Source organism: Oncorhynchus nerka, linkage group LG17 (genome assembly GCF_034236695.1).
Source record: "Oncorhynchus nerka isolate Pitt River linkage group LG17, Oner_Uvic_2.0, whole genome shotgun sequence".
NCBI lineage: Eukaryota > Metazoa > Chordata > Actinopteri > Salmoniformes > Salmonidae > Oncorhynchus > Oncorhynchus nerka.
In genome coordinates this window covers 9645936-9660979 of record NC_088412.1, presented here as the reverse complement: position 1 = coordinate 9660979, position 15044 = coordinate 9645936, and the positions used below count along the sequence as shown (strand labels likewise).

General features: G+C 42.2%; 1 protein-coding gene across 1 annotated transcript in view; it reads right to left on the bottom strand.

Moving 5' to 3' along the window:
- Positions 1-15044, bottom strand: part of ano3 (anoctamin 3) — an 84570-nt gene that overhangs the window by 48174 nt on the left and 21352 nt on the right. The window contains exons 9-11 of the mRNA XM_065002936.1: positions 8569-8624; positions 6298-6419; positions 679-813 (exon numbers count right to left, since the gene is read on the bottom strand). Of these exons, the coding sequence (XP_064859008.1) occupies positions 679-813; positions 6298-6419; positions 8569-8624 (313 nt within the window). The remainder of the gene's footprint in view (positions 1-678; positions 814-6297; positions 6420-8568; positions 8625-15044) is intronic.

The window sequence follows — 15044 nt, the reverse complement described above, 5'->3', positions numbered from 1 at the left end:
AGGGTGTTAAGTTTAGGTTCAAGGTTAGGGGGTTAGGGGTGTTAAGTTTAGGTTCAAGTTTAGGGGGTTAGGGGTGTTAAGTTTAGGTTCAAGGTTAGGGGGTTAGGGGTGTTAAGTTTAGGTTCAAGGTTAGGGGGTTAGGGGTGTTAAGTTTAGGTTCAAGGTTAGGGGGTTAGGGGTGTTAAGTTTACGTCTAAGGCTAGGCTTAGGGTTAATGTAAACCCTTTCAAATCTGCAGGCTGTATACACAAGCTGTCAGATCAATAACAATATCATTGAGAGTTGTGGGGTGTCCTGACTGGCATCCTAATCTCTTTATAGTGCCATGACTTTTGACTAGGGCCCATAGGCTCTGTTGTGCACTATCTAGGGAAGAGGGTATCATTCGGGACGCCTATAAGGGCTCGGGTCAAAGGGAAGAGGGTATCATTTGGGACGCCTATAAGGTCTCGGGTCAAAGGGAAGAGGGTATCATTCGGGACGCCTATAAGGGCTCGGGCAAAGGGAAGAGGGTATCATTCGGGACGCCTATAAGGGCTCGAGCAAAGGGAAGAGGGTATCATTCTGGACGCCTATAAGGGCTCGGGCAAAGGGAAGAGGGTATCATTCGGGATGCCTATAAGGGCTCAGAAGACACAGAAGGACACAGAAGCTCCGGTGTGGTGTGTCCTGACTGACCTGACTTGGCTGGTGTCCATGGTAAGAAATCCGTAGAGGAAAACGAGGAGACCCACAAGAGCTGCCGGGATCAGCATGCCAGTGTACCAACCCAGCCAGGCAAAGTACAGCCCAATCTTCTCCCCAAAGTAACGCCTGGAGAGGAGAGTCCAATGAACAAGATAAATTAGCAAAAGCTAATCCCAACATGGTCGATATTTAAATTCAAGCCCCAGCTGTATTTGCCTGGCAGTCAACAAGTACCTTGTAACCAACCAGGCAAAGAACAGGCGTGGCAGGGAACAAGTACCTTGTAACCAACCAGGCAAAGAACAGGTGTGGCAGGGAACAAGTACCTTGTAACCAACCAGGCAAAGAACAGGTGTGGCAGGGAACAAGTACCTTGTAACCAACCAGGCAAAAAACAGGCGTGGCAGGGAACAAGTACCTTGTAACCAACCAGGCAAAGAACAGGTGTGGCAGGGAACAAGTACCTTGTAACCAACCAGGCAAAGAACAGGTGTGGTAGGGAACAAGTACCTTGTAACCAACCAGGCAAAGAACAAGCGTGGCAGTCAACAAGTACCTTGTAACCAACCAGGCAAAGAACAAGCGTGGCAGTCAACAAGTACCTTGTAACCAACCAGGCAAAGAACAGGTGTGGCAGGGAACAAGTACCTTGTAACCAACCAGGCAAAGAACAGGCGTGGCAGGGAACAAGTACCTTGTAACCAACCAGGCAAAGAACAGGCGTGGCAGGGAACAAGTACCTTGTAACCAACCAGGCAAAGAACAGGCGTGGCAGGGAACAAGTACCTTGTAACCAACCAGGCAAAGAACAGGTGTGGCAGGGAACAAATGCCTTGTAACCAACCAGGCAAAGAACAGGTGTGGCAGGGAACAAGTACCTTGTAACCAACCAGGCAAAGAACAGGTGTGGCAGGGAACAAGTACCTTGTAACCAACCAGGCAAAGAACAGGCATGGCAGTCAACAAGTGCCTTGTAACCAACCAGGCAAAGAACAGGTGTGGCAGGGAACAAGTACCTTGTAACCAACCAGGCAAAGAACAGGTGTGGCAGGGAACAAGTACCTTGTAACCAACCAGGCAAAGAACAAGCGTGGCAGTCAACAAGTACCTTGTAACCAACCAGGCAAAGAACAAGCGTGGCAGTCAACAAGTACCTTGTAACCAACCAGGCAAAGAACAGGTGTGGCAGGGAACAAGTACCTTGTAACCAACCAGGCAAAGAACAGGCGTGGCAGGGAACAAGTACCTTGTAACCAACCAGGCAAAGAACAGGCGTGGCAGGGAACAAGTACCTTGTAACCAACCAGGCAAAGAACAGGCGTGGCAGGGAACAAGTACCTTGTAACCAACCAGGCAAAGAACAGGTGTGGCAGGGAACAAATGCCTTGTAACCAACCAGGCAAAGAACAGGTGTGGCAGGGAACAAGTACCTTGTAACCAACCAGGCAAAGAACAGGTGTGGCAGGGAACAAGTACCTTGTAACCAACCAGGCAAAGAACAGGCGTGGCAGTCAACAAGTGCCTTGTAACCAACCAGGCAAAGAACAGGTGTGGCAGGGAACAAGTACCTTGTAACCAACCAGGAAAAGAACAGGCGTGGCAGTCAACAAGTACCTTGTAACCAACCAGGCAAAGAACAGGCGTGGCAGGGAACAAGTACCTTGTAACCAACCAGGCAAAGAACAGGTGTGGCAGGGAACAAGTACCTTGTAACCAACCAGGCAAAGAACAGGCGTGGCAGGGAACAAGTACCCTGTAACCAACCAGGCAAAGAACAGGCGTGGCAGGGAACAAGTACCTTGTAACCAACAAGGCAAAGAACAAGCGTGGCAGTCAACAAGTACCTTGTAACCAACAAGGCAAAGAACAGGCGTGGCAGGGAACAAGTACCTTGTAACCAACAAGGCAAAGAACAAGCGTGGCAGGGAACAAGTACCTTGTAACCAACAAGGCAAAGAACAGGCGTGGCAGGGAACAAGTACCTTGTAACCAACAAGGCAAAGAACAGGCGTGGCAGGGAACAAGTACCTTGTAACCAACAAGGCAAAGAACAGGCGTGGCAGGGAACAAGTACCTTGTAACCAACAAGGCAAAGAACAAGCGTGGCAGTCAACAAGTACCTTGTAACCAACAAGGCAAAGAACAGGCGTGGCAGGGAACAAGTACCTTGTAACCAACAAGGCAAAGAACAAGCGTGGCAGGGAACAAGTACAATAAAGAGGATAAATTGGCAAAAACTCCCCGACATGGACTGATTCAATTGGACCCCCTAGCGGCAGCAGGTACAGCGTTGGCCCAGTAACGGAAAGGTCACTGGTTCGAATACTCGAGCCGACAAGGTGAAAAATCTGCCGATGTGCCCTTGAGCAAGGCACTTAACCCTAATTTGCTAAAACAACACATTTTTTTATTTTATTTTTTATTTATTTCACCTTTATTTAACCAGGTAGGCAAGTTGAGAACAAGTTCTCATTTACAATTGCGACCTGGCCAAGATAAAGCAAAGCAGTTCGACAGATACAACGACACAGAGTTACACATGGAGTAAAACAAACATACAGTCAATAATACAGTAGAAACAAGTCTATATACGATGTGAGCAAATGAGGTGAGAAGGGAGGTAAAGGCAAAAAAAGGACATGGTGGCAAAGTAAATACAATATAGCAAGTAAAACACTGGAATGGTAGTTTTGCAGTGGAAGAATGTGCAAAGTAGAAATAAAAATAATGGGGTGCAAAGGAGCAAAATAAATAAATAAATTAAATACGTGTAGGGAAATGCCGTACATACCTACACGTACGCTACGGTCACAAGACGCAGGCCTCCTAATTGTCCCTAGAATTTCTAAGCAAACAGCTGGAGGCAGGGCTTTCTCCTATAGAGCTCCATTTTTATGGAACGGTCTGCCTACCCATGTCAGATACGCAAACTCGGTCTCAACCTTTAAGTCTTTACTGAAGACTCATCTCTTCAGTGGGTCATATGATTGAGTGTAGTCTGGCCTAGGAGTGGGAAGGTGAACGGAAAGGCTCTGGAGCAACGAACCGCCCTTGCTGTCTCTGCCTGGCCGATTCCCCTCTTTCCACTGGGATTCTCTGAGTCACTGGCTTACTGGGGCTCTCTCATGCCGTCCCTGGGGGGGGGTGCGTCACCTCGGTGGGTTGATTCACTGTTGTGGTCAGCCTGTCTGGGTTGGCGCCCCCCCCTTGGGTTGTGCCGTGGCGGAGATCTTTGTGGGCTATACTCTGCCTTGTCTCAGGATGGTAAGTTGGTGGTTGAAGATATCCCTCTAGTGGTGTGGGGCTGTGCTTTGGCAAAGTGGGTGGGGTTATATCCTTCCTGTTTGGCCCTGTCCGGGAGTGTCCTCGGATGGGGCCACAGTGTCTCCTGACCCCTCCTGTCTCAGCCTCCAGTATTTATGCTGCATTAGTTTATGTGTCGGGGGGCTAGGGTCAGTTTGTTATATCTGGAGTACTTCTCCTGTCCTATTCGGTGTCCTGTGTGAATCTAAGTGTGCGTTCTCTAATTCTCTCCTTCTCTCTTTCTTTCTCTCTCTCGGAGGACCTGAGCCCTAGGACCATGCCCCAGGACTACCTGACATGATGACTCCTTGCTGTCCCCAGTCCACCTGGCCATGCTGCTGCTCCAGGTTCAACTGGCCTGGGCCCTAGGACCATGTCCCAGGACTACCTGACATGATGACTCCTTGCTGTCCCCAGTCCACCTGGCCATGCTGCTGCTCCAGTTTCAACTGACCTGAGCCCTAGGACCGTGCCCCAGGACTACCTGACATGATGACTCCTTGCTGTCCCCAGTCCACCTGAGTGTGCTGCTGCTCCAGTTTCAACTGTTCTGCCTTATTATTATTCGACCATGCTGGTCATTTATGAACATTTGAACATCTTGGTCATGTTCTGTTATAATCTCTACCCGGCACAGCCAGAAGAGGACTGGCCACCCCACATAGCCTGGTTCCTCTCTAGGTTTCTTCCTAGGTTTTGGCCTTTCTAGGGAGTTTTTCCTAGCCACCGTGCTTTTACACCTGCATTGTTTGCTGTTTGGGGTTTTAGGCTGGGTTTCTGTACAGCACTTTGAGATATCAGCTGATGTACGAAGGGCTATATAAATACATTTGATTTGATTTGATTTGGAAAGAGGTAGTTGTTTGGGCTAAATTATAGGTGGGCTATGTACAGGTGCAGTAATCTGTGAGCTGCTCTGACAGTTGGTGCTTAAAGCTAGTGAGGGAGATAAGTGTTTCCAGTTTCAGAGATTTTTGTAGTTCGTTCCAGTCATTGGCAGCAGAGAACTGGAAGGAGAGGCGGCCAAAGAAAGAATTGGTTTTGGGGGTGACTAGAGAGATATACCTGCTGGAGCGTGTGCTACAGGTGGGAGATGCTATGGTGACCAGCGAGCTGAGATAAGGGGGGACTTTACCTAGCAGGGTCTTGTAGATGACATGGAGCCAGTGGGTTTGGCGATGAGTATGAAGCGAGGGCCAGCGAACGAGAGTGTACAGGTCGCAATGGTGGGTAGTATATGGGGATTTGGTGACAAAACGGATTGCACTGTGATAGACTGCATCCAATTTGTTGAGTAGGGTATTGGAGGCTATTTTGTAAATGACAAAGTCGAGGATTGGTAGGATGGTCAGTTTTACAAGGGTATGTTTGGCAGCATGAGTGAAGGATGCTTTGTTGCGAAATAGGAAGCCAATTCTAGATTTAACTTTGGATTGGAGATGTTTGATATGGGTCTGGAAGGAGAGTTTACAGTCTAACCAGACACCTAAGTATTTGTAGTTGTCCACGTATTCTAAGTCAGAGCCGTCCAGAGTAGTGATGTTGGACAGGCGGGCAGGTGCAGGAGTATACAGAATGGTGTCGGTGCAGTGACATTTCACTGCACCTATCTGGTGTATGTGACAAGAAAACACCATTATTTGACTGACAGGAAATACATCCATGAATTAAGTATAAGTATATTATGCACATATGTCGTGCTTCTACTGTAGGTGGATGGACGAGAAAACAATTCATAGAAAGTGAAGAAATTCCACCACATACAAGTAGGTGGTCTTGGATGCACAACTAACCATTTTAATGCATCTCACACCAACATTTTGTCAATAGACCTTCATCAGGGTTGAACGAGTCCAACGAAAAACTAGCAAAAAAAACCTCCCGACTAGGCGATGAACTTTTAAACTGGAGCTATTCAGAGTCACACCTACTGTACAGCTGTATTTCAGTTGTGTTAAATGCAGAGAAAATAAGTCCAAATGAACAAGAAACCTCACGACTGGAGGGGACCTCTAAATTTGACTTGTTTAAACCTAGTTGTATGAAACGCAGAGGAAAGAAGTCCAATGAGAAGACAGATTAGCAAAACCTCCCCGGGCCTCCCGTGGTTGTGGGTCGACTTTTAAATTGGAACAGATCAGACCTAGCTACTCTATTTAATTCAGAAACGACTCCTGAGAAGGAAAGTTAGCCTGGGGTTTCCTGTGGAGAGGTTTCATTCCTGAAAAATGACATGTCTGGAGCCAGAGAGGAGAGCCCGGGCTCATAATACAGACTCCACACACATACACACACACTAGTGGTTACCTGATGAGGTCGAGAGGCTGGTACTTGTACCACATGCCCCATCGAGCCCACCTCTCGTACAGCAGGTGTCTGTGGTTCTGGGCACCGTGGGTCTTAATAGGGTGTCTGCTCTTGTATCCACCCTGAAAAAAAGAAGTACAGAACACAGAACACAATTAACATGACTGGAAGACAGGTATATAACGACGCCTAGCCTAGTTCATACTGTATGGGGCTGTAGCCAACTCTTCTATAGCCGTCCAGGGACAGAAACAGAAAACGTAGAGAATTCCCACGAGTAGACAGGTTGACACTAGCCTAATCCCATACTTTTGTATCCTCCCTAAAAACAGAAGCAAATAGCCTCGTGTAACAGGTGGAGTTCTGAATAATTCAAAACCACTCGACTACGCCACAGGAAACACACCCAACAAGGGGTATGTCTAGACAGCATTTATACAGTGCCTTGCAAACGTATTCATCCCCCTTGGCGTTTTTCCTATGTTGTTGCATTACAACCTGTCATTTAGACTGATTTTTATTTGGATTTCATGTAATGGACATACACAAAATAGTCCAAATTTGTGAAGTGAAATGAAAAAAATTACTTGATTCAAAAATTATAAAAAGTTTAAAACAGAAAAGTGCATATGTATTCACCCCCGTTGCTATGAAGCCCCTAAATAAGATCTGGTGCAACCAATTACCTTCAGAAGTCACATAATTAGTTAAATAAAGTCCACCTGTGTCACATGATATCAGTGTATTAACCTGTTCTGAAACGCCCCAGAGTCTGCAACACCACCAAGCAAGTGGCACCATGAAGACCAAGGAGCTCTCCAAACAGGTCAGGGACAAAGTTGTGGAGAAGTACAGATCAGGGTTGGGTTATAAAAAAATATCTGAAACTTTGAACATCCCACAGAGCACCATTAAATACATTATTAAAAAATGGAAAGAATATGGCACCACAATCAACCTGCCAAGGGAGGGCTGCCCACCCAAACTCACGACCAGGCAAGGAGGGCATTAATCAGAGAGGCTACAAAGAGACCAAATATAACCCTGAAGGAGCTACAAAGCTCCACAACAGAGATGGGAGTATCTGTCCATAGGACCACTTTAAGCCGTACAGTCCACAGAGCTGGGCTTTACGGAAAAGTGGCCAGAAAAAAAGCCATTGCTTAAAGAAGAAAATAAGCAAACACGTTTGATGTTCGCCAAAAGTAATGTGGGAGACTCTCCAAACATATGGAAGAAGGTGCTCTGGTCAGATGAGACAAAAATGTAGCTTTTTGGCCATCAAGGAAAGCGCTATGTCTGGCGCAAACCCAACACCTCTCATCACCCCGACAACATCTTCCCCACAGTGAAGCATGTTGGAGGCAGCATCATGCTGTGAGGATGTTTTTCATCCACGGGGACTTTGAAACTGGTCAGAATTTAAGGAATGATGGATAGGGGCTAAATACAGGGTAATTCTTGAGGGAAACATGTTTCAGTCTTCCAGAGATTTGAGACTGGGACAGAGGTTCACCTTCCAGCAGGACAATGACCCTAAGCATACTGCTAAAGCAACACTCGAGTGGTTTAAGGGGAAACATTTATATGTCTTGGAATGGCCTAGTCAAAGCCCAGACCTCAATCCAATTGAGAATCTGTGGTATGACTTAAAGATTGCTGTTCACCAGTGGAACCCATCCAACTTGATGGAGCTGGAGCAGTTTTGCCTTGAAGAATGGGCAACAATCCTAGTGGCTAGATGTTCCAAGCTTATAGAGACATACCCCAAGAGACTTGCAGCTGTAATTGCTGCAAAAGGTAGCTCAACAAAGTATTGGCTTTGGGGCGGTGAATAGTTATGTTAGTTTTCATTTTTTTGGTCTTATTTCTTGTTTGTTTCACAAAAAAAATATTTTGCATCTTCAAAGTGGTAGGCATGTTGTGTAAATCAAATGATACACCCCCCCTCAAAATACATTTTAATTCCAGGTTGTAAAGCAACAAAATATGAAAAATGCCAAGGGGGGTGAATACTTTCATAAGTCCTTGTATTTTAACAATTTAGCAGGGGGTGGCAGGGTAGCATAGTGGTTAGAGCGTTGGACTAGTAACCGCAAGGTTGTAAGTTCAAAACCCCCAGCTGACAAGGTGCAAATCTGTCGTTCTGCCCCTGAACAGGCAGTTAACCCACTGTTCCTAGGCCGTCATTGAAAGTAAGAATTTGTTCTTAACTGACTTGCCTAGTTAAAAAAAGACTCTCTTATTGGGAGAGGCCAACAATGTTCTTACCTCGTGCGGAGGAAATGCAGCCTCATATGTCCCATTGCCCAGTAACCTATTGATACCTTCAATAGAAGAACAAACACACTTTAGCAGAAGCACTAATAAGAGACTGGAAAAATAAAGTTATAATTCAAAACATATTTATTTCCCTTCCCAAGACTCAAACATTGCTAGACTCCCAATCACCATTACGCAGCAGCCTCCAATGAGGATTCTATCTAAAATGTTAACAGTTCTGATAATGATTATTATAATGCATTATATAAGAGAGAAGCTCAATGATGAGCTAGTTATGTTCGATAGCATTATCCTCCCCCACCCCCTGGTGTGGTGATAAAAGTTTGATTAGGCTCTCAGCCTCTTGCACTACATAATTGTGTCCTCTGTTAATTTCGGACGGAGCATAGTCTCAGAAATCCTAGACCTAAGGCTAACTGCATTAGCTGGTTATGCTGCAGGAACATTGTTAATTGAGGGAGGAAAACCGTCTCCCGAGGGAAACCTCGTGGATTATGGTGGGTGTCTGTAGCAGGCTAGTCACAGTATAGCCTGGAAAACAAAATGAGGGGTATACTACAATAACAGGATCAATGAGTTAGCCAGGTAACTTTGATAAACAACCAGAAATAACTGTAGAATGTTCTGATTCATTAAAAAAGCAAGACATTAAACCATGACCATGTCAAGCGCATCTTTCTAAGAAGTTAAAAGTAATTTCAGAATACTTAGGCAAGTTAGCTGGCTAACTTCTTAATCCTTCTTTGTAATATACCCCTTTGATATGCTTAGTTTCAGAGAAAATCAGCTTGATCACTAGAATCTGTTGATCACTAGAAGTGGAAGTGCACTGTACATAGGCCTACGGCAGACTTCCTTTAGCCATGGAGAGATAACACTATTATCAATGGATGAAACGCTGAGACAACGCAGCATCGTTACCACGGAAACAACCACAGACACATAAGATCACAACGGTCAACAAGCAACACTACAAAGAAGGACAACATAGTAAAACAACACAATCAACATAGACATTTGTATTATATTTTTTATGTCTCACCTTTAAATAATAAACTGTGTTGATTATTTCAATGGAGATATACTGTATTAACGTGTGTCAATGTGTCACTGTATAAAACTACAGATAGTAAGGTTCTCTCTGGTAAAAATACATTTTTATCTCAATCAGACTAACCTGTATAAAATGATTATATCTCAGACTAACCTGTGTAAATATATTGTATCTCAATCAGACTAACCTGTGTAAATAGATTTTATCTCAATCAGACTAACCTGTGTAAATATATTGTATCTCAATCAGACTAACCTGTGTAAATAGATTGTATCTCAATCAGACTAACCTGTGTAAATAAATATATTTTATCTCAATCAGACTAACCTGTGTAAATAAATATATTTTATATCAATCAGACTAACCTGTGTAAATAGATTTTTATCTCAATCAGACTAACCTGTGTAAATAAATAGATTTTATCTCAATCAGACTAACCTGTGTAAATAAATAGATTTTATCTCAATCAGACTAACCTGTGTAAATAAATAGATTTTATCTCAATCAGACTAACCTGTGTAAATATATTGTATCTCAATCAGACTAACCTGTGTAAATATATTGTATCTCAATCAGACTAACCTGTGTAAATATATTGTATCTCAATCAGACTAACCTGTGTAAATATATTGTATCTCAATCAGACTAACCTGTGTAAATAAATATATTTTATATCAATCAGACTAACCTGTGTAAATAAATATATTTTATATCAATCAGACTAACCTGTGTAAATAAATAGATTTTATCTCAATCAGACTAACCTGTGTAAATAAAGATATTTTATCTAAATAAGATTAACATGTATAAATAAAGAGATTTTATGAATAAAGATCAACGCAAAATATGAATAATCTGAAAGTAGAAAGTGTATATATATATATTGCTATAGGTATCCAACTGTCTGAAAGGTCATTCTAAGTCAATAAGACAACAGGGGTGGGATGTCAACAACATTAAGTCCAGACCATTTCTACTGGCTCTCTGCCCAGGATCTCTGCTACAAAGAGTCTCAGAGTAAAAAGGGTGCTGGTCTAGGATCAGTTTAGCCTTTTAGATCAGAACGAATAAGATGACATGGACAGGAGGGATCTGATCCTAGATCAGATTGTGTCAGATTATATGGAGAAGGGGTGACCTGATCCTAGATCAGATTGTATCAGATTATATGGAGAAGGGGTGACCTGGTCCTAGATCAGATTGTATCAGATTATATGGAGAAGGGGTGACCTGGTCCTAGATCAGATTGTATCAGATTATATGGAGAAGGGGTGACCTGGTCCTAGATCAGATTGTATCAGATTATATGGAGAAGGGGTGACCTGGTCCTAGATCAGATTGTATCAGATTATATGGAGAAGGGGTGACCTGGTCCTAGATCAGATTGTATCAGATTATATGGAGAAGGGGTGACCTGGTCCTAGATCAGATTGTATCAGATTATATGGAGAAGGGGTGACCTGGTCCTAGATCAGATTGTATCAGATTATATGGAGAAGGGGTGACCTGGTCCTAGATCAGATTGTGTCAGATTATATGGAGAAGGGGTGACCTGGTCCTAGATCAGATTGTATCAGATTATATGGAGAAGGGGTGACCTGGTCCTAGATCAGATTGTATCAGATTATATGGAGAAGGGGTGACCTGGTCCTAGATCAGATTGTATCAGATTATATGGAGAAGGGGTGACCTGGTCCTAGATCAGCACTCCTACTCTGAAGACAAGACAGATTTTGAATACGGGCCCAAATGATGCCACCATCACATCACCGACACAGATACGCACCTTCCCAGAAGCCCACAGACTGAGAGATCAGTCTCCGGTCATGGTGACCATAATAATTTAGTAGAGACTCACAACATAGAGGAGGAGCTGTTGAGACAATGGAGGACAGAGGACATCACTAGCAAAACGCTCTAGACAGACAGAAACACTGTAGTATATTGGTGGGGTGTAGGGGCTGTCCTCTCGCGGGTTATATTGTGTTATATACAGACAGACAACACAGTGCCAGACACGTAACTAGAAAAACGCTCTATACTGCAACACATTAGTGGGGACTGGGGACCATTCTATTGGTGGGTTTAAGGGTTAAGGTTAAGGTGACCTCTTGTAATATATAGGAGACTTCACAATAACAAGTGCTTTCTATCATACGAAAAGCATGCTTTCACTGTACACACAAACAGGTTAACATATAGACCGATATTAACAAAGAGAGGATGGACATGGGACAATACATGGATGGATGACAGCCCAACTATCCATGGAGGCAAGGCAACCTAGCTTGGTCTACCATGCAAAGTGTCTAGCCTGGTCTTCCATGCAAAGTGTCTAGCCTGGTCTTCCATGCAAAGGGTCTAGCCTGGTTTTCCATGCAAAGGGTCTAGCCTGGTCTTCCATGCAAAGGGTCTAGCCTGGTCTTCCATGCAAAGGGTCTAGCCTGGTTTTCCATGCAAAGGGTCTAGCCTGGTTTTCCATGCAAAATGAAAGCTAATATAACAATGATATATGCCATTTAGCAGGCACTTTTATCCAAAGTGACTTACAGATTGAGGGCATTGTTGGTATCTAGTCATATTTTTGTTCAATGTAGTATCTAGAAGTACCTACTAGTATCTAGTAGTCATATCTAGTAGTAGTAGTAGTAGTAGTAGTATCTAGTAGTAATATAGTAGTAGTATCTAGTAGTAGCAGCTAGTATTAGTATCTAGTAAAATATAGTAGTAGTATCTTGTAGTAGTATCTAGTAGTAATATAGTAGTAGTATCTAGTAGTAATATAGTAGTAGTATCTAGTAGTAATATCTAGTAGTAATATCTAGTAGTAGTATCTAGTCAAATATAGTAGTAGTATGTAGTAGTAGTATCTAGTAGTAATATCTAGTAGTAGTAGTATATAGTAGTAGTATATAGTAGTAGTATATAGTAGTAATACAGTAGTAGTATATAGTAGTAATATCTAGTAGTAGTATATAGTAGTAATATACAGTAGTAGTATATAGTAGTAATATCTAGTAGTAGTATATAGTAGTAATATCTAGTCGTAGTATCTAGTAGTAATATAGTAGTATAGAGTAGTAATATCTAGTAGTAGTATATAGTAGTAATATCTAGTAGTAGTATATAGTAGTAATATCTAGTAGTAGTATCTAGTAGAAGTATCTAGTAGTAATATAGCAGTAATATCTAATAGTAGTATATAGTAGTAGTATCAAGTAGTAATATCTAGTAGTAATATATAGTAGTAATATCTAGTAGTAGTATCTAGTAGTAATATAGTAGTAATATCTAATAGTAGTATATAGTAGTAGTATCTAGTAGTAATATCTAGTAGTAATATATAGTAGTAATATCTAGTTGTAGTATCTAGTAGTAATATTTAGTAGTAGTATATAGTAGTAATATCTAGTAGTAGTATATAGTAGTAATATCTAGTTGTAGTATCTAGTAGTAATATTTAGTAGTAATATCTAGTAGGAGTATCAAGCAGTAGTATTGGTAAGAGGAGGAATGTGGAGCTAAGGTAAATGTTCTAGCAAACATTGTCAACATTTTCGTGTTTTAGCCGGACACTACTTAGCAATAATCCTTTAGCATGTCTGATTCAGTGACGCGATCGGTATGTATGTATGTGTGTGTGTGTGTGTGTGTGTGTAGTTCATCCCTTGGCAGCATCAGGAGTAGGTCTCTGAAAGACAACGTCATCCTCTGATTTCAGTCCTACATTTATTAGGTCACGTGCACGACCGAGGGGATTTGAAGAGGATTTGTCACTTATTTAGCACGCTCTGATCTTATTGGTTGAGGAGGCATAGAGAGGTCACAGTACTTTAATATTACATAGAGCCCTTCAAGGCCAAACTCTAATCAGCAAACAAGTAACAGGGCAAACAGACAAGAGGTGTGAATGAGAGGGACAAGCCTGGTCCTAGATCTGTTTGTGCTGTATAGCTAATGCTTTGCCTAAATATCATATCCTATCCAACTCTTATGGCCATCACTATACAGCACAAACAGATCTGGGATCAGTCTGTGGAAGGGAGAGAAAACAACAACAACATTAGACAGAATGATGGATCATGGAGTAGACTAGAGGATCAGCTAGCATTGGAAGAATACCAACTACAGTGGATTACATTTTAATCAGCCCACACCAACACAACAAGTCCTGCATTAGAAAATACATTATAATTGTCCCCAAATCTACTCTCAAATCCCAGAGGCATAAATAACTAAACAAATCCCAGAAGCATAAATAAGTAACGATATAACTAACCAAAGCCACCAAAAATCACTGACCAAAGTCACCAAAAATCACTGACCAAAGCCACCAAAAATCACTGACCAAAGCATCCATTAATAGCTAACCAACGCCACCATTAATAGCTAACCAAATCCACCATTAATAACTAACCAAAGCCACCATTAATAGTTAACCAAAGCCACCATTAATAGCTAACCAAAGCCACCATTAATAGCTAACCAAAGCCACCATTAATAACTAACCAAAGCATCCATTAATAGCTAACCAAAGCATCCATTAATAACTAACCAAAGCATCCATTAATAACTAACCAAATCCACCATTAATAACTAACCAAAGCATCCATTAATAACTAACCAAATCCACCATTAATAACTAACCAACGCCACTGTCAATAACTAACCAAAGCCACCATTAATAGTTAACCAAAGCCACCATTAATAACTAACCAACGCCACCATTAATAGCTAACCAAAGCCACCATTAATAACTAACCAAAGCCACCATTAATAGCAAACCAAAGCCACCATTAATAGCTAACCAAAGCCACCATTAATAGCTAACCAAATCCACCATTAATAACTAACCAACGCCACTGTCAATAACTAACCAAAGCCACCATTATTAACTAACCAAAGCCACCATTAATAACTAACCAAAGCCACCATTAATAACTAACCAAAGCCACCATTAATAGCTAACCAAAGCAACCATTAATAGCTAACCAAAGCATCCATTAATAAGTAACCAAAGCAACCATTAATAGCTAACCAAAGCATCGATTAATAACTAACCAAAGCCACCATTAATAACTAACCAAAGCCACCATTAATAACTAACCAAAGCAACCATTAATAGCTAACCAAAGCATCCATTAATAAGTAACCAAAGCAACCATTAATAGCTAACCAAAGCATCGATTAATAACTAACCAAAGCCACCATTAATAACTAACCAAAGCCACCATTAATAGCTAACCAAAGCCACCATTAATAGCTAACCAAAGCCACCATTAATAGCTAACCAAAGCCACCATTAATAGCTAACCAAAGCCACCATTAATAACTAACCAAAGCCACCATTAATAGCTAACCAAAGCCACCATTAATAACTAACCAAAGCCACCATTAATAGCTAACCAAA